We start from the raw sequence: 18,340 nt of genomic DNA, 5'->3' as shown, positions 1-18,340 counted from the left end.
TATTACGTACGTATTTCGCTTTGAACGTGTTTTAAATGAAAAGAATACAATGTCTAGGAAAAAATTTGGGACCTGGAAATCTGTTTTCTATGTGCCTGTTTTGCTGAGAGCGTGTTCACTATGTGTATGTTTGTTTAGTTATAGTAACGTTCTACGGGGCTCGCAACTGCATAAGGTAGTATAAGCGCCAAGGGGTGGATGTCAACAGAGAAGTCCAAACAGGTAATGAGGCTTACTCTGCTCACCTCTATAGCCTTAACAGCACAAAGTCTGTTTCGACTATCAAGGTTCCCCAGAAATAGCAGTTCACAAGAGAGTGACAAACATACAGAAGAAGTAGACAGGGAAAATGACGATAGTAAGGATGAGGAAAGAAAAAGTAATAGTAAATGTTTTCTGCTACAAGCAAGGCAAAACATTGAGCCATCTGCTATCAGTCATAACAAAGGGAAGGACTCGTCCTTAACAAAAGTTGTTTAATGAATTGCAAGTTTTTACACAAATGAAAAAAAAACAAACACCACAGATATCTGTCAGAGTAAAATGTACATCATATATGATAGTAATTTTTCTAAAGTCGTTCACGCGTAATACCAGGATCATATTTCATCACAGGTTTGTAGTATTGTAATTTGTAAATCTTATAACAGTATACAGACTATATGATGAAATACAGAAATCAACAGAATAACAGCAATGTCAGAGACATTATACAGATACTCATTGAAGAAGTTGTTTCTTTCAACAAAAGAATTCAGAACATGAATAATGTACAGATTGAAATCACCAATTAGTAACTCGAAACAGCAACTTGAGTCTCCGAGTCTTACTAAACACATGTATATAATATTCTCACTGCCACAAACTAAAGCACAAGCCAACAAGGAAATGATTTCAGCAAGGACAAATGTCAGTGAAGCTTATTACACAAGTAATAAAGCATCAGCATTTCCCCGAATACTACAGGCTGACCTGCTCAAGAAGAACAGTCATTTAAAAATACATAATACATACAGCATACAGGGTAAATCTGATAGGACAATACATGTAGTTTCAGAAAAAACCCAACAACATTGTCCACATTTTAATCTGCTAAAGAAACTTAGATGAAGACATTAAAAATTTCCGTAAGTCCATTATTGAGCAAATACGTCTTGAAGGAAAATACATTTGTGAGGCATCGGGGGGAAATCGGGAGCTCATCAAAATAATGAAATCAAAGAAACTGTCACTCTTCCTCCTGTTTGGCAATTTTCTCGAATTTTTGTATTTTGGCTGAACACATTTTATGACCATTTAAGAACACATTTTTGTGTGGGTGTTTCTGAAAAACATTGATTAAAGGCACAAAAAAAAGTAAAATTTCTGTTTCCAAGGACTCTTAGGCAATGGAAGTTACCAAACTTTGGCGGCCATTTTCTCACTAATTTTTACCTCTGAGACCAGGCAACCCTGACCTCCTTCAACTGCAAATATTTCTACTTCTGTTTAAAATAAATGAATATTTTTTTCACCAATAGGAAGACAAATGAACAGGCTTTAAGATGATACCAATAACCCCATATGCTCAAAAATTGACGAGTGCCAGATTCCACCACGTTGTGACGTGACACATTTATCAAAAGTATGGATCTACAGTCTTGCAAGCACCGAAATCAGAGGAACGCTCAAATCTTTTAATTATATACGAATTTCACCATATATACGTGAAAACAAAAAATACAAAGAATATTCTTGTAAGACCAAATTTGGGACCCTGAAATTTTTTTGCAATGTGCACGTTTCTCCATGTGCATGTCTGCTATGTGCATGCTAGAATGTATTTCATACAGAGACTTTAGGGCCCAATAAACACTAAAGGCTTTCCAATGTCAGAATGAGAACAAATCTAATACTCTTTTAGAAGCTGTGTCCTTTTTCTGTTGTAGATTTTCAGTCTGGTCATAATCATAGCTTAGACATTAAAAAAACTGACAGCCAGAAAAATACTGAGAAACAAAAAAGAACAGCACTGACATGATAATGATCATTTAGTGCAGAAATAGAAATCGAGCAGGATGGACAGACAGAGACAGCAGAGGGAAGAAAAAGAAGAAGGACAAGCAGGAGCACCGCCCTTCAAACACAAGCAATGCATCAGGAATATTCCAAGAAGACGAGTGTCCCCTTGTCCTACACAAGTACTTGGAATCTAAGAGTCTTTAGTTTTAGTAAGAGTTTTACGGCACTTACAACAAAATAAGGTCATATAAGTGCCGAAGATTAGAAGTGTTACAAGAGAGTAACAAACACAAAAAAGGAGGGGAGATAAAGACGATAGATGTTTGATAGGAAAAAAGAAGAAAACCACACCAGAGCACCTGCCTACCACACACGGAATCTAAGATAACAAAATCTTTTAGAAATGCAGTAAGAGGCAACAGGACCACAGCACAACCCTCTATAAAATAATAAGGAATAAAAAATTGATTGCACTTTCAAAATTATCTCAAGCAATGTAACAAATTATGAACATGAAACTGAATGTCTCTTGAGGAAAATAAAAATAAAATAGCCCTATGCATGATCATTACAAAAATGAAGCCTAAAATATAATTATGGAGTTCTAGTTAGAACTGTGATGTGAAGCATGGCAAATAAAGAAAGAACATACACCGTGTGACAGTAAGAATATATGAAAAAAGATGCCGTTTGCCAAACAGCTTGACCTTGACCATCAATGATTTCTTTATATTATAGAGGCACCAGCCATCCATGTGCAGGTGCTATTATAGCCTCTTTTTCCTGTCTACGAATTAATATTCTTTTTTTGTCAATTTATTGGTTCCGCTTCCATGTTCCCCGTATCTATTTGTAAAACAGCTCTAGAAAAGCTTATTTCAACAGGAAAAAAACAACAACCCCTGCCTCATTCTGTCTCAACAGAGTGTTGGGTTGGTTCCTATAACAGTCCAGTGAAAGACACTACTAGAGGATACACTTTACTTCACTTCTTTAGTTTGGTAGAAAAAAAAGCTTATATGGTACAGTTTTGGGCAAGGCAGTTAGAGCTTGAAGCGACCGTTTCTTATTTTTATTAATTTTTTTTCTAATGCAAGTGTTTTCTGCCCCTATTAACAATATTTAGATCATTTAGGAGGCTGGCTTCCATCTGTCGGGGCGAATCCAGGCTGAGACTACAGAGAGGCATTCAACATCCCAACAGGAAAACTAAGATACTTATAAAAATTCTCCCCCGCCCAAAGTGGGAATTGAACTTGGTCCTCTGCGTGCAATGGCAGAGTGCTTTACTTTACAGCTACAAAACAAACACTGGTTGGATCAGCCTTTTTTTTCTCCCACTGACCATCTGCTTCTAGCGGTAAGGCTACTAGACTCGGAATCGTGAGGTGGCGGGTTCTGGGGTTCGAGCCGTGGGCCCGACGTTGTGTCCATGGGAAAGGTACTTTACATGAATGTTCCTCACTTCACTCAGGTGGAAATGGGTATCCGGCCATAGACAGCGAAAGATCTTGTCAGTATGTTAGTGTTTTAGCGTCTATAAAAGGCAGCTTGCATTGTATGCTTCTGAAGTAGTTGAGATGGTATCAGAATGCTCTCAGGTCTGCTGGGGTAATAATATAGATTGTGAAGGGCATAGAGCTTGCCGATGAGCGGAGATTTGAGCTATACAAATGCTATCTATTATTATTATTAGAAATAAAAGCTTGTAGAACTATGGACCAGATAATGGGCATATGCAAGCTAGCAGCATGACATCTGTCTAAAATACTAATGTCTGAATACAAAGTATGTAAATGAAAAGGAAATGTATTTTTTTTTACAACTTTCTCAAGTCTACAAATGTAAATCAGAGAAAGAGACAGCCACAAATCAACAGGAATCCCCTGAAAGAATAAACTCCTTGCTCCAGGTATATTAAATTCTGAGTGGACTTCTCGAATTTTCATTAAAGGCAATGACTGATACTCATGATACTCATGGTGTCATTGGTAGTCTCGTGATTCGGACCGGTTATCGTGAGGTCGCCGGTTCAGGGGATCGAGCAGCAGGTCTGTCTTTATGTCTTTGGGAGAAGAACTTTGCATGAATTTTCCTCACTTCACCCAGGTGGGAATGGGTACCCGGCCATAGATACCGAAAGATGACAGATCTTGTCAATGTATGTCAGTGTCTTAGTGCCCATAACTAGCAGCTTGCACTGTATGCTTCCCAGGAAGTTGAGATTGTTCCTGAATGCCATCAGGTCTACTAGGGTAATAATAGATGGTAAAACGCACACAGCCAGCTGTTGAGTTGGCATTTGTGCTATATATATACAAATGCTATCAATATTATTGTTATTATTGTACTACTAGGGAATAAAATTACGAACATGAAAACAACAGGCTTTTTCGTAGTAAATGAGATCTATTACAATAATAATTGTGCTAGAAAATAAATAACAGATAGGAAACGACATTTGTTTAGTAGGGTCTTTTTGTAGTAAATGAGCTTTTAGAGTTGAAGCATTTGTGAGGCAGCATGGTGAAATCAGGCGCTCGTCAAAATAATCAAAGTGAAGACACTGGCATTTTTCTGCAGGTTTGTGAATTTTTTTCGAATTTTCGTTTTTTGGCCCAATACCTTTCTGTGTGGATTTTACTGGAAAGCCTTGATTAAAGGCACAAAAAAAATAAATTTTCAGTTTCCATGGAATCTTAAGCAAAGGAAATAACTCATCTTTGGCGCCCATTTTCTCACTAATTTTAACTCTGAAACCAGGTGACCCCCACCTCTTTCATTCCCAAATATCTCGACTTGTATTCACGATAAATAAATATTTTTTTCATCCAAAGCAAGACAAACGAACAAGCTTTAAGATGATACTAATACCTCTACATGTCCCAAAATTGACGAGAGCCTGATTCCATCACACCGTGACACATTTATTTACTCTCCTGATCATCTCCGAAGGGAGTCTTACAGAGCTTCACAAAACGTCTCCGGCAGGCCAGATCGTTGACATTTTCTCATCAAGTCATTATTATCCTCACAACACTATATAATATGTCATCAGTCTTGTTCCCAAATCACTCAAATCAATTTCTGATGGTTTTCAAATTAAGCTGATATTGAAAGCCGTATCTCACAATAAAGATTTGCTCTTTTGGCGCTCATATGACCTTATGCAGTTGTGAGCACTGTAAAACCTTCACTAAAACTACAAAAACTTAAAAAAAGATTTGCTCCGTTTTGTTATTTTTTCCCTGATAATAAAGAGTGCCCTCAGTCATAGTTCTAATTTTGGTGCTTGGCCAAATACTTTAAGAGAGATCAAATCTTTTGATTAATTAAAATGTCAGCTGAAGTCATTTCTGTTTTTAAATTAATAAGATGAATATTTGGAGTAATTTTCTTTTCGTCAGAACACAACGTTTTATGTTACTGTTGTACATTGTATTGTATTGCAAAGCGCTAAGAGCCTGTGTACTTAGTCGGGATTGAGCACTATATAAATGTCATTTATTATTATTATTCTGTTTTTCTTTATATTTTCTCAAAACTTAGAGAAAAATTACGTGGGCGCCTGTGGAAAAACACCCGTGTCATAATGTCATGAAAAGTAAAGAATAAAAGAAGACAGAATTTCTCAAACTAAAATAAAACAAGACTATCTTCGGCCAAAGAGGAAAGTCTGAAGAACAGGAGAACAGATTTTTTTTTTTTGGTAAGTGTTTTACCACGCTCGCAACTGCATTTTCAGTTTGTAGGAAATTTTGAATTTTGGGCGGGCGTCTTGCAAACGGGACTTCTGAGATTTTTCACCCATGTCCAAGAAGGGTAGGTGTACATCTTTCCTACCAGAAGATCAGGGGTGTGGCTGAAAGACAGCAGTGAGGAGCCAAGGAGTAGCAGTAGAAAGGCTGCAGAAAGGGTCAGGAGCCCAGGGGAGGGGACAAAGGAGGTGAGGGGTTGGGGGTAGAAAGTGGAGACGAAAGCAGATGACAAAACACTTCTAGAGAGCAGGAAAGGAGACAATTTCAGTAAAGAAAATTTTTCCGTCGCTACCCGGATTCGAACCCACGACCTTTGAATGAGAGGCGAACACCTTAACCACTAGGCCTCAAGAGCCCCTTGTGCCTGATTTGACCACGATGTTCTCAGTATCTACAGTACAGGTAGTAGGGCCTTGTCCAATTCACCAGTCTCAGGCATCTGGTATCTTTGCTTTGATCGCAGCTATCTGGAAAAAAATGAGATGAAAATGTTTTATTACAATTTTTTAAAAGTAAGTTTTCCGGCTTTTGCAATCACAATAAGGTCATATAAGTGCTGAAGAATAGAGGTGTTACAAGAGAGGAACATACACAAAAAAAAAGGAGAGATAAGGATGATAGATGTTTGATGGGCAAGAAGGAGCAAACCACACCAGAGCACTCTCCAACCACCCACAGATGAAAATGTAAAAGTATCACATGGGAACAACTCATCAGTGCTGTCAGTCATAAACTACAGAACCCCCCCCCCCCCCCCCCCCACATATTATGATTCTGCGTCATTGTCAGTTATCCTTTCATGGAACAGAACAGCAGATTAACACTTATTAGTTCAAATGTTTTGTGTGCCCCTTGACACAATATAGTTCATTTAGGGAGATGAACTGCTTCATGCATGTCTGTCAAGGCCCACAAAGGGTAGAAGGAGATACCAGCTTTCAATTAAAAAGACCCCCCCCAAAAAAAACCCAACAACAAACCAACAACAATATCACTTAGGAATTAAACTCGCATCTTCTGCAAGCAAGGCAACGAGACTAACAATATTACTCAATAGACATTCATTTGGATAGGTCTTATAGCATTTTAGGAATAGGACAAGACTACATCTATGCATGATGTTAAGAATTATGTTCTGTGATTAGACATTGGAAGCCAGAAGAATATCCAACCAGCTGATATCTGGCATGATCAGCAAGAAGACCATTTCATGGATCTATTGTGCCGCATGCAATTATGTCTATTCTCCATCCAGGTAAATAAGCCTAAGTAAAGATCTTTTTTAAATGCCATACAAGCCTCCACCCGTGTGGTTCTCAGGGCCCTGTCCAAGAGACAGGGGAGCAAAGAATAGGACCACTGTATCCGTACCGCGTATGTCGTACAAGGCGACTAAGTTCGGTTGGGCAAAGGGTTAGCAGCCCTTTCCCATAAAACAAAAGCAGCTACAAAAACATCAACAGCAAAAACAGCACGACCGCCAGTTCTGGAAGATGGAGGACCTTCATCACCGAGGAGAGGAGAGAATAGAGAGTGTAGAATGACGCAGGGTGGTGAAAGCCGAAAGGAAGCCACCAAGCCGAGAAACCTCCTGTCGACCAGAAAAACCACCAGACTTGGCACCTGGAATGTTCGTACAATGTACGAGGCAGGGAAGGCACTGCAGGTTGCAAGAGAGATGGAGGCCTACCAACTGAACATATTGGGTCTCTGTGAGACGAGATGGATGAATGCAGGGGAGTGCCAACTTGCTTCAGGGGAAACAGTTCTCTACTCTGGACATCTGGAGGAAAACTCGCCACATACAGAAGGAGTAGGTATTCTGTTATCAACACACGCCAAGCGGGCTTTGATAGGATGGAAAGCAGAGGGCCCGATACTAATATCAGCTGAATTCCGTTCACAGGAGAAAGACATCAACCTTCATGTTATCCAGGGATATGCCCCCACCAATGATAAGGACCAGGATGTGAAAGAGACTTTCTACAATATTCAGGTGAAGAAATGGAAATGGATTGGACACACCCTGAGGAGACCCCGGACAAGCATCATCAGGCAGGCCTTAACATGGAACCCACAAGGAAAGCGTAAGAAGGGAAGACCTAAGAAGACACGGAGGCGAGCGGTATCAGCAGAAATTGAAAAAGCGGGGACATCAAGGAAACAGATAGAAAAGGATGCTCAGGACAGGCTTCGCTGGAGTAATGTTGTTGATGGCCTGTGCTCCACTGGGAGTTAAAAAAAAGGGCAAGAGAGAGATACAAGCCTCGATTGCTCTTAACACCATGAACATCTATTACTCTTTCAAGTATTTCATTTGCCCATGTGATAATGAAAAAAAATGTAATTTAAAAACGAATTTTTTTGTCTTCTTCTCGTCCCTGAAGATTTCAGTGCTCGCTTTCTTGCCATGATTTGCGGTGGCAAAACAACAGAATTAACTCATACTTGGCGAAAAACAGGATCGAAACAAGCTAGCAAAAGTTTTTACAAGCTACAAGCTGCCTATTATCTTCAATGAAAACCTGGATAAGTGGTTCGGACTCCATTTTGTAGACTGGTATTTTGCTACGAATATCATCGTAGCTTGATGGATGGAAGCACGCGGCAGCTACGAAAATACTCGTAGCTCGGGTGCAATAGGTTGAGAAGATGTCACATTTTCACTGTAGAAAAAAATGGGAGATATGACAAGAAAGCACTGAGGATGCGAGTAGCAGACCACAAATCAGAAATATGACTTTGCATATCTATTTCTTAGTTTGCATGCTGTTGCCTGCCTCTTTCATTTTCAGATAAAAAAAAAAAACTAAGTTGAAAAAAACTGAATGAATAACAAAGTTGTGCTTCCTTTTAACCCTATCCGTACGTCGTGTTTCACTATCGTATCCATGCTCTGTGCCACCACTTTCCAAAGAGGAAATTTACTCCTTAATCCGATCCGTACGCTTTGCATAGCAGTCTGTAAAAATGATTTTTTTTAGAAATACTGAAAGTTTCAAAGAGATCTTCGTACTAGAAATATTCTAAAATGTGAAGAAAACAACCCCAGGGGTACAAAATGACCCCAGGGCGTACGGATAGGGTTAAATCACATCCACCTCATGAAAATAAAACAAAGAGTACCTCTTTTTCTGCTAACTTTTTCTTATTCATCATCAGCTCAGCCTTCTGCACTTCTCCCACTCTGACATACTGCCGCGCCTCTTGCTCAAAGCTGACAGCTTCACTTTTCACAACAGCCAGATATGCTGAGGACAGAAAAAACAACAACATAATCAAAATTGTATTTCTTTATTTGATTCTTTCTTTCTTTCTTTCTTTCTTTCTTTCTTTCTTTCTTTCTTTCATTCTTTATTTACAGGGTGATCCCAAAAAAAACTTTACAACTTTTTTCGTAAATATTTTCCTCCACACTGAAGCTTTCATCTTTAAATTTGAACACAATATTCCTCATTCAAAAGGAATTTGACTGATATTCATTTTAGATGATTCCACTAAATAATTCTGCAGTATAATGCCCATGTTTTTTTTTCTTTATGATTTTTATGTTCTGAAACTAAGTTTCTTCTGTATGAATTTTATGTTAAACAACTTCCTTTTGAATGAAGTTTATCTGTTTCAAATTTCATCTTTCCAGAACAACATTTGCACGAGATACTTAGAAAAAAAGTTGTTAAGTTTTTTTTGGATCACCCTATATTTGTTTGTTTATTAAAATTTGTTTATTTATTTATTTATTTATTTGTTTTTGCTTTTTCGAAAATTTTTCCAATTTCTGGGTGTTTCAAAACGCTGTTATGTGCACATACATAGTAGTCTCTGGTTGTCACTTGAAAACTTAATTTTGACTTTGATACACAAAAAACTGAGATTCGGCATCTGATCTATTTTCCTCTCGAAAAGACAAAGATGGCAATCTGGGGGGGGGGGATAAAACTTCAGAATGTATGGATCCAATACCATCAGCTCCTACGAAGATCATTTTGGGGTGTACATTTTGCGAGAGCATATACCCCCGGGGCAGGGCCACTGACGGAAGAGTCTTTAGGCCATTCCAAAAGGGGGGAAATTAACTTATTCTTCTGCACTGTAAAATTGTAAATGGGCTGATTCATCAATGTCATGCTCATAACTGTGCCTGAACTGTTGCAGGGAACTGCTGTTTTTCTTTCCTAATCCTTATTATCGTCATTGTCCTCTACTTCTTTTGTATGTCACACTCTTGTGACCCGCTATTTCCGGACGCCTTGATAGTTGTAGCAGACTTTGTGCTGTTGAAGCTTGATGGGTGAGCAGAGTAAGACTGATTCCCTGTAAGGACTTCTTTGTTGACATCCATCCCTTGGCACTCATATGACCTTACGCAGTTGCGAGCGCTGTAAAAACAACTAAAACTAAAACGAGAGCATATGGTTGTCTGCAAGACTAGACCTCTAGCTGTTGATCCCCTGCAAGCCTTGCAGTAAATTAATACTGACAAATTGGGTACCGATATGCACATTTTTCAATCCATCTATTCCCAAATAAGAATCTACGCTGTGATTGTGGTTCAATCTCCACACAGAGTTTAGTTTTAGTAAGAGTTTTACAGCACTTGAAACACAATAAGGTCATATAAGTGCCGAAGATTAGAAGTGTTACAAGAGAGTAACAAACACAAAAAAGAAGGAGGGGAGATAGAGAAGACAGATTTTTTATAGGAAATAAGGAACAAACCACACTAATAATAATTACGCGTTTTCCTGACGTACCAGGTCTGTCAGTTTTAGTTGCTTTAGCAAGGTTTTACGGCGCTCGCAACAGCATAAGGTCATATGAGCGCTAAGGGGTGGGTGTTAACAGAGAAGTCCAAACGGGGAACCAGGCTTACTCTATTCACCTTTCTAGCCCCAACAGCACAACGTCTGCTTCGACTATCAAGGCACCCTGGAAATAGCAGTTCACAAGAAAGTGACAAACATACAAAAGAAGTAGAGGATAAAATGACAATACGAAGGACGAGGAAAGAAAAAACAGGTATGTCATAAGATAACTGCAGTTGCGAGCGCCGTAAAACCCTCTACTATAAAAAAAAAGACAATGAAGGATCTAGGAGTTCAAAAAGTATAATAACACCATACCCTTCCAAGCTTCCAATCCTCCTTCCCTCAGTTTTTTCTGCTGTAGTTCAATCTTTTCCTCAATGAGAGCACTCTTGTGCCTGAGGGCTTGGGTCTGTGTGACGCTCAGACTGTCCTTCAGTTGGTAGATCTGTGGGGAAGGAAAAAAACCCAGTTGAGTCACTAAAAACGAAATCATTCGAGAACTACTTTAATCCACATAGCAACATCCCTGGACCTTGAAGAGATGAAAAGGTGAAAATTAAAAAAAGCATGATAAGCATATTCAAATACAAATCAATATCTTTTTTCAAAAAAGAAAAAATGCTTAAAAAAACAAACAACTTTACAAATTTGATTTTTGTCACAAACAGTATACAATGAGATCAATATTTCGAAAGATCACATTCCGTTAAATACCAAGACACAACAAAGAAGTTTCAGAAATAATAACAATAACGATAATACCAGTAATAATGATAATAATATGAATAATAATACAAATGATGATGATGATGAAGAGATTAACGATAATAATAGTGATAGGGTTGTCTGCTCCTTCTTTCCTATCAAACATCTATTGTCTCTATCTCCCCTCCATCTTTTTTTCTGTTTGTTACTCTCTTGTAACACCTCGAATCTTTGGAGCTTATATGTACTAATTGTGTTGCAAGTGCCGTAAAACTATTACTAAAACTAAACTAAAAAACTGGAGTTAGAACTCTGTCATTCTAAATGGCAAAAAATCGCTATCCCAGCATTACAAAGTTCTATCTGCTCAGTAGCCTACCTAGCTATGAGAAATTTGCTGTAAAAAATTTTTCAAACATGTCAAGCTTTTTCAAATGCAATTCTTTGAATATCTTGATAACGACTTGGAAAAATTGTAAGATTTTGACAGAGCAGATAGAACATTTGGTTTCTGACCTCATGATTTTAGTATAACTCGAAACGGCTGAAAATGTCAGATAGAACTTTGTAATTCTAACGACGGAAAATGTGAGGCGTGCCGACAAAATGAGCTACTTCTTGGATTCAAGTCTTTTAAGGAAATAGATACATCACGCTTATAGGTGAAGTTTTTACAATTTACAAGTATGAAATAATAAAAGACAGCTTATAGTAACTTATAGTTCAAGAATATGGCATCAACAGAAAATCTATAAATTTGACCCTAACGTTGATTTTCGGCCAATATCTCCATTTGTGGATTGAGAGAATAACTCATTTTGTCAGCATGACTCACAAATGTAATCAGTTCACTAACTTGTTTGTCCAGCATCCCCTTTTCATAGCGCAGGACTTCCATGCAGGTAGTTCCATCACTGGAAGAGAAAAAATGACACTGGAAAAAAAAAATCTGGTGAGCACTGTTTATCAGTTGTAACCAAGAGTCGTTAAGCATCGTTAATTTGTGGGCAGAATGGCACTTTCAAATCAAAGCTGCACTGATATTTAATACACTAGCGCCTGGCTATTTTTAGTTCTCATATCCCTCTGGGCCAGGTAATACTGCTGTCCCCCAGTCCAGAAGCCCAGCAAATGTGTGTGTGCCTGGAGAAAGCTCCCAGTCGTCGGACATTGCCGATATTGAAATAAGGGCAACATATTCTTGTATAGCAAATTCAATGCTGAACACGCTGATTTTTAAAGTTTTCAAATATCTCGATTAGTTTGAAAGATTTGCCACATTTTTAAACACTGAGTGTCAAAACAAACTTCGATGAAAAACTCAATTTCTAATTGAACTTTAAACCTTTGATGAAGTACAACATGATACAAAAATAACTAATAATAAAAAATATTTCGGTTTAAAATATCATTAAATCCTGTTGATATGTTATTAAGAAATTGTAAAACGTGTGTTTTCTGATGTAACTAAATTTTTGACCAAGTATGACTTTTTTGGCCTTATCACTCCGTTGCTCAAAAATAGCTTTGCCGACAACTGCGACCTTTGTCCAGCCGCATTCACAAACATTGATTGTGTCTGCAATTTTTTGCTGACATTAAAGAGATTTCTAAACTGCTTCTGTGTAAAGTTTAAAAAAAAATACCACAAAGAATATTTTTCAGAGACAATTGGACGGATTACGGTGAAAGTATGCCACAGTGTTTTAGGACGTCAGCGTCCCGAGAGGGGAAATATACACCACTGGGTCTGTAGGAAGGAGAACTCAGTAGGGAAATATACACCACTGGGCCTGTAGGAAGGAGAACTCAGTAGGGAAATATACGTGACGGGGCCTGTGGAAAAGAGAACTCAGGAGGGAAATATACACTACTAGTGCTGTTAGGGTTAAGAGACTAAACATGCATCGCCAACAGGACCCGATTTCTTATATAAATAACACACAGTGAAGGACATGGGTGTACAGCCAGTCACTCTCCCTACGTTTATCTTTTTCACTCGTTCCCTCCTTCTCTCTCTCACTATCTCTCTCTCTCTCTCTGCTCCCCCTCTCTGGAAATTTTTCTTTTCGATGTAAAAGGACAGTTCATCAAATGCAGCTCTGATGCAATTCTGTGCTTCTTCTAATCTACAGCAGCATCTCTTTAGTGACTGTGGACATCTTCATTGACAGTACATCTAAAATTCCATACAAACGTGAGTTACAGCAAGCTTCATACAATATGACAAAACAAAAATCACATGCTTCCAACCTACTTAAAAATAAGTCATACGCAAGCACAGCAACATTATAAGATCCTTCTTTAATACAACATTAAAGGACAAAAATTGTCAACCTTAAATTCACAGAATATAATAGGAAGCAGAGAAATCACCTTCAGACTCATACAATATATATTATATATATTTTTTTTTCTTTACAGAGGTCAAAGTGAAAGTACAGCTGCACTTGAAAATCCGCTAGAATTCACATTCATTTCACTATTGTTACTTTATAACAAATTCACAGAGGAATCTACAAACTACATATGAATTTGTAAAGAGAACTTTGGCAACAATTTATTCATTCTTAAAATTGTGGCTCAAATATTGACCAGATCATTTTCCCAAGGGAGGCAACAATAATTTAGTGGCTGGAACAACTAAGCGAAATCTTTTTTGGGGGGGGTAAGTGTTTTACGGTGCTCGCAACTGCATAAGGTCAAAAGAGTGCGCTGGACATATTAAACTTTTTCAGCTGGTAGGAAATTTTGAACTTTGCTCAGGTGGCGGGCGAAGCCTACTCGTATCGATTTTAGACCACTGAGGGATCTTTAACGTGCACAACTTGCACACAGGCCCCCAAGATTTTTCGCCCTTGTCCGAGAACACTAGGTGTAGATCTTTCCACCAGAAGATCAGGGTGTTGCTGAAAGACAGCAGTAAGAAGTAGCCAAGGAGTAGCAATAGAAAGGCTGCAGAAAGAGTCAGGAGCCCAGTAGAAGGGGCAAAGGAGGTGAGGGGGTGGGGGAAGAAAGTGGAGATGAAAACAGATCACAGAACATTTCTATAGAGCAGGAAAGGAGATGAAATAGAGAACAAACCGGATTCGAACAGTCATTCTGGCAGGCAGTGCAAAGTCTGTTAAGGAGGTTGACCATGATCACATTAAAATTGGTGATGCAAAAATTTTATTTTCAAGGAAAGTTAAGAATCTTGGTATCTATTTTGATTCTAGTTTGTCAAAGTCGGCTGAGGTAAATCATCTGATCAGCTGCATGTATTTAGAAATAAGAAAAATTAGTAAAATACGTCATCTGATCAATACCAAGTATACTGCTTTACTAGTAACTAGCTTAATTTTATCAAAACTCGATTATTGTAACTCCTTGTTATCAGGAATATCACTGGAGAAAGTTAAAAGACTTCAAACTGTCCAAAACAATGCAAATCGTTTAGTTTTACGGAAAAGAAAGCGAGACTCTGCTAAACCTCTTTTACGAACTTTGCATTGGCTTCCTGTTGAGAAAAGGATTGTGTGCAAGTTGGCCACCATATGTCACAAATGTTTGAATGATAATGCACCATCATATTTATCAAATCTGTTAAGACTGTACATTCCAACTCGCAGTTTAAGATCATCAGATGACAAAAAGAAATTTATTTTACCATCTATGAAACTTAAAACAATGGGTGAAAGGACATTTGAATACCAAGGCCCCAAGATCTGGAATGCTTTACCAAGTACGTTGAGAGAATCAAATCTTTTGATTCATTCAAATGTCAGCTGAAGTCGTTTCTGTTTTTAAATTAATAAGATGAATATTTGGAATAATTTTCTTTAGTCAGAACACAACGTTTCATGTTATTGTTGTATGTTGTACTGTATTGTAAAGCGCTCAGAGCCTGTGTACTTTATTCGGGGTTGAGCGTTATATAAATGTCATTTATTATTATTATTAATAAGAGGCCAACACTTTAACCTCTAGGTCACGAGAGCCCCCCCCCCCCGCAGCGATGGACTGGCATCATGCAAAGAAGAAACCACCAAAACTTACAAGAACTACATCTAGTGAAAAGTTTGGATGTATTGAACTTCTATTAAGAAAATCCATTTTTGTACTGGAGAGAAGAAGAATCAGGAAAGAGAAAAACAGAGACTCATGGAAATGTTTATGTTTGGTAAGAGTTTTACGGCACTTGTAACACAATAAGGTCATAAGTGCCGAAGATAAGAGAGTAACAAACACAACATAGAAGGAGCAGGGGAGATAAGGACGATAGATGTTTGATAGGTAAGAAGGAGCAAAGCACACCAGAGCACCCGTCAACCACCAACGCTCATGGAAAGTATCACAACACACTACATCGGATAAATAGAATACACCTGCTACAGAAATATAATTTTTAGTTGTAGCATGATTTTATTATTCAGTATTTCAATCATTTTCACATTGATTGTACAGCAGCTTCTACAAGGGGGGGGGGGGGGGGGGGGGGCAAAAGGCCTTATAATAACAAATAGAAAAACATTTTTATAACATGGTACAGAGAGTTTACCCATGTCTTTTCATTTTATCCTAATTTAAAAAGATAAAAGTTATGATCCCAATGTGCAAGGCAAAGATGAAATCCCCAAGGGAGGAGGAAGAGTTTAACCCTATCCGTACACCCTGGGGTCATTTTGTACCCCCGGGGTTGTATTCTTCACATTTTAGAATATTTCTAGTGCGAAGACCTTTTTGAAACTTTCAGTATTTCTCAAAAAATCATATTGACAGACTGCTATGCAAAGCGTACGGATCGGATTAATAATAATAATAATAAATGACATTTATGTAGCGCTCAACCCCCATTAAAGTAGACAGACTCTGAAAGCTTTACAATACAGTATAACGTACAACAGTAACATAAAATGTTGTGTTCTGACTAATCTGCAGATGCACAGTCAATCACAGTTTAGCTGAAAATACCACAATCACGGTAATACATTTGTTCAGAACACCAACACAATATGATGGCGACAATCAGCTTGCCCACACTGAAATGGACAAGGTCGATCGCCTGACACCGTCGTCTAAAAAATATGTTGTTGTTATGTTGTTATCGATCCAGCAACATCTGGGCGCTTGCCCTTCTGTCCAATGCCATGTAGTGATAAGTTAGGTCTCGGAGGGAGAAGGGTAGCTCTGATGTCATTTAGGGTTGTACAGTGGAAAAGGTGATGTTCCACTGTCTCATATGCATAGTCACACAAAGGACACATTGGGGGAAGTTCTGGTCCTAAAAAATATAAGCGTGTTTGTTTTCATATTCAGGCGACCGAGTCGGGCGATCGGCCTGATCCATCATGTAGTGGGCACCCGGTATTATTAAAACTGAACTAAGAAAAAGCAACTCATTGGAGAAAATATTACATAAAACTTGCAGGAAATCATAAATTGTCGACCTCTTATATACATTTTGTTCAAAGAAAGAAAAAAAAAGCTCAGTAGCTTCCTGCTTCAAAACAAATTAAATAAAAGGACATAGCATTAATAAAAATGGGCTTCATTTTTAAAAAAATGGACGGACGGTTTTGTAAAATCAAAGTAGAAACAACTTTCAGACTAAAAAAGGAAGAAAAAGAAGTATGAAAATCAACATAATGACAGTGGATAGGAAAGTAAGCACCCTGAAGAATCTATTACCTTCCCTCTAACAAAATTTGGCCTTTAAGTATTTAACAGGGATGAGCATTCATTCGAGATAAAGCAATAATTGAAATAAACAATACATTTTTATGTACACATAAAATAAATCATTGATGGTCAGGTCAGGTCATGCCATCTTAAGAATAAAAAAACAGCAGTTAGAGAAAGTTGGTTCGAAAATTGTGGGAAATAAAAAATCTTGAATAATTATTTCCTGTATTCCAAAATCCTTGATCATTGAAGATTTTAAAAAATAGAAAAATCCCAACAAATTCCTACAAGGTATAAAATATATACTTCTGAGAGTTCTGGTTTAACTTACCAAAGAACAGATAAATAATGAGCCACTGATAAAAACCTATTGTCCCAACTTTTTTCTGTTCTATCCTAAGTTGCTAAAAAAAAAAATTTTTTAGGGATGTAACAGCAGAGATGTGGAATGAGATGTGTATCATAAAAGCAGCCACAGTGAAAAGAAATCTTCCCCGGGACTAATTGGTAAATGGGATGCGCCTATGAGAATATCAGTCATGTTGCAAAAATAGCAATAATAATAATATGGTTTAATCACATAACATTCATTAAGTACATTATATACTGAGCGAATGGGTTTTTATCGAATTCAAATAAAATATACATACTTTTAGTTGTTTTTTTAAGAAGTATATTTTCATAAAATAAAAATGGGATGTTGAAGTTTTGCATAAAATGCATTTTCCATCAAAAATCGAAGTTTCCACTTCATTCTGCAAAATCTCAGCTCCAGGGTTAGCAGCATTTGACCTAATTTTCCCACTATGCCTGACAAATGTTACGTGTTACGTCTCATTTAACACTGTAAGATTATTTGTGTCACGACGCGATCAATTAGTAGATTAGTACAACTTTTGGTCATGTGAAGACATTGGTATTATCTAAAAGCTTATTCATTTGCCGCACAGTACCTTCAAGGGGAAAAAATACCCATCTATCTTGAAAAGCAGTCGCGATATTTGCGATAGAAGGAGAGGTCGCATGGTTTCAGTGATAAAATTAGCCAGAAAATGGCCGCGAAAGTTTGGTAATTTAAATAGCTTTAGAGTCCTTGAAAACCGAAATGTCACATATTATGTATGGGCCTTTAATCAACTTTCGTTTCTGTCAAATTTACACGGAAATCTGTTTTATATGGACATAAAATGTATTGAGCCAAAAAATGAAAATTCGATAAAAATTGCCAAACTGGCAGAAAAATGCCTGTTTCTTCGATTTCATTATTTTGACGAGCGCCTGATTTCACCACGATTCATGAAAAGGAGAGTCGTAGAGGGAGTTGATGGATGGATAACAAGAATGGGGTGGGGGGGGGTGTGTGTGTTAAAACAAAGAAAGATGGAGGAAAGAAAGGGTTGGGCG

General features: G+C 37.8%; 1 protein-coding gene across 3 annotated transcripts in view; it reads right to left on the bottom strand.

The window, feature by feature from the left end:
• Positions 1 to 6,066: 6,066 nt before the first annotated feature.
• LOC101845420 (coiled-coil and C2 domain-containing protein 1-like) overlaps positions 6,067 to 18,340 on the bottom strand; it is a 57,327-nt gene continuing 45,053 nt past the window's right edge. For all 3 annotated transcript variants that reach the window (XM_013087140.2, XM_035971979.1, XM_035971978.1), the window contains 4 exons: positions 12,129 to 12,186; positions 10,883 to 11,012; positions 8,886 to 9,010; positions 6,067 to 6,226 (listed from right to left, as the gene is read on the bottom strand). In XM_013087140.2, the coding sequence (XP_012942594.1) occupies positions 6,191 to 6,226; positions 8,886 to 9,010; positions 10,883 to 11,012; positions 12,129 to 12,186 (349 nt within the window). In that variant the 3' untranslated portion in view covers positions 6,067 to 6,190. The remainder of the gene's footprint in view (positions 6,227 to 8,885; positions 9,011 to 10,882; positions 11,013 to 12,128; positions 12,187 to 18,340) is intronic.

The sequence above is a fragment of the Aplysia californica genome, unplaced genomic scaffold (genome assembly GCF_000002075.1).
Source record: "Aplysia californica isolate F4 #8 unplaced genomic scaffold, AplCal3.0 scaffold00550, whole genome shotgun sequence".
Taxonomy (NCBI): Eukaryota; Metazoa; Mollusca; class Gastropoda; order Aplysiida; family Aplysiidae; genus Aplysia; species Aplysia californica.
This window is presented reverse-complemented; position numbering and strand designations above follow the sequence as displayed.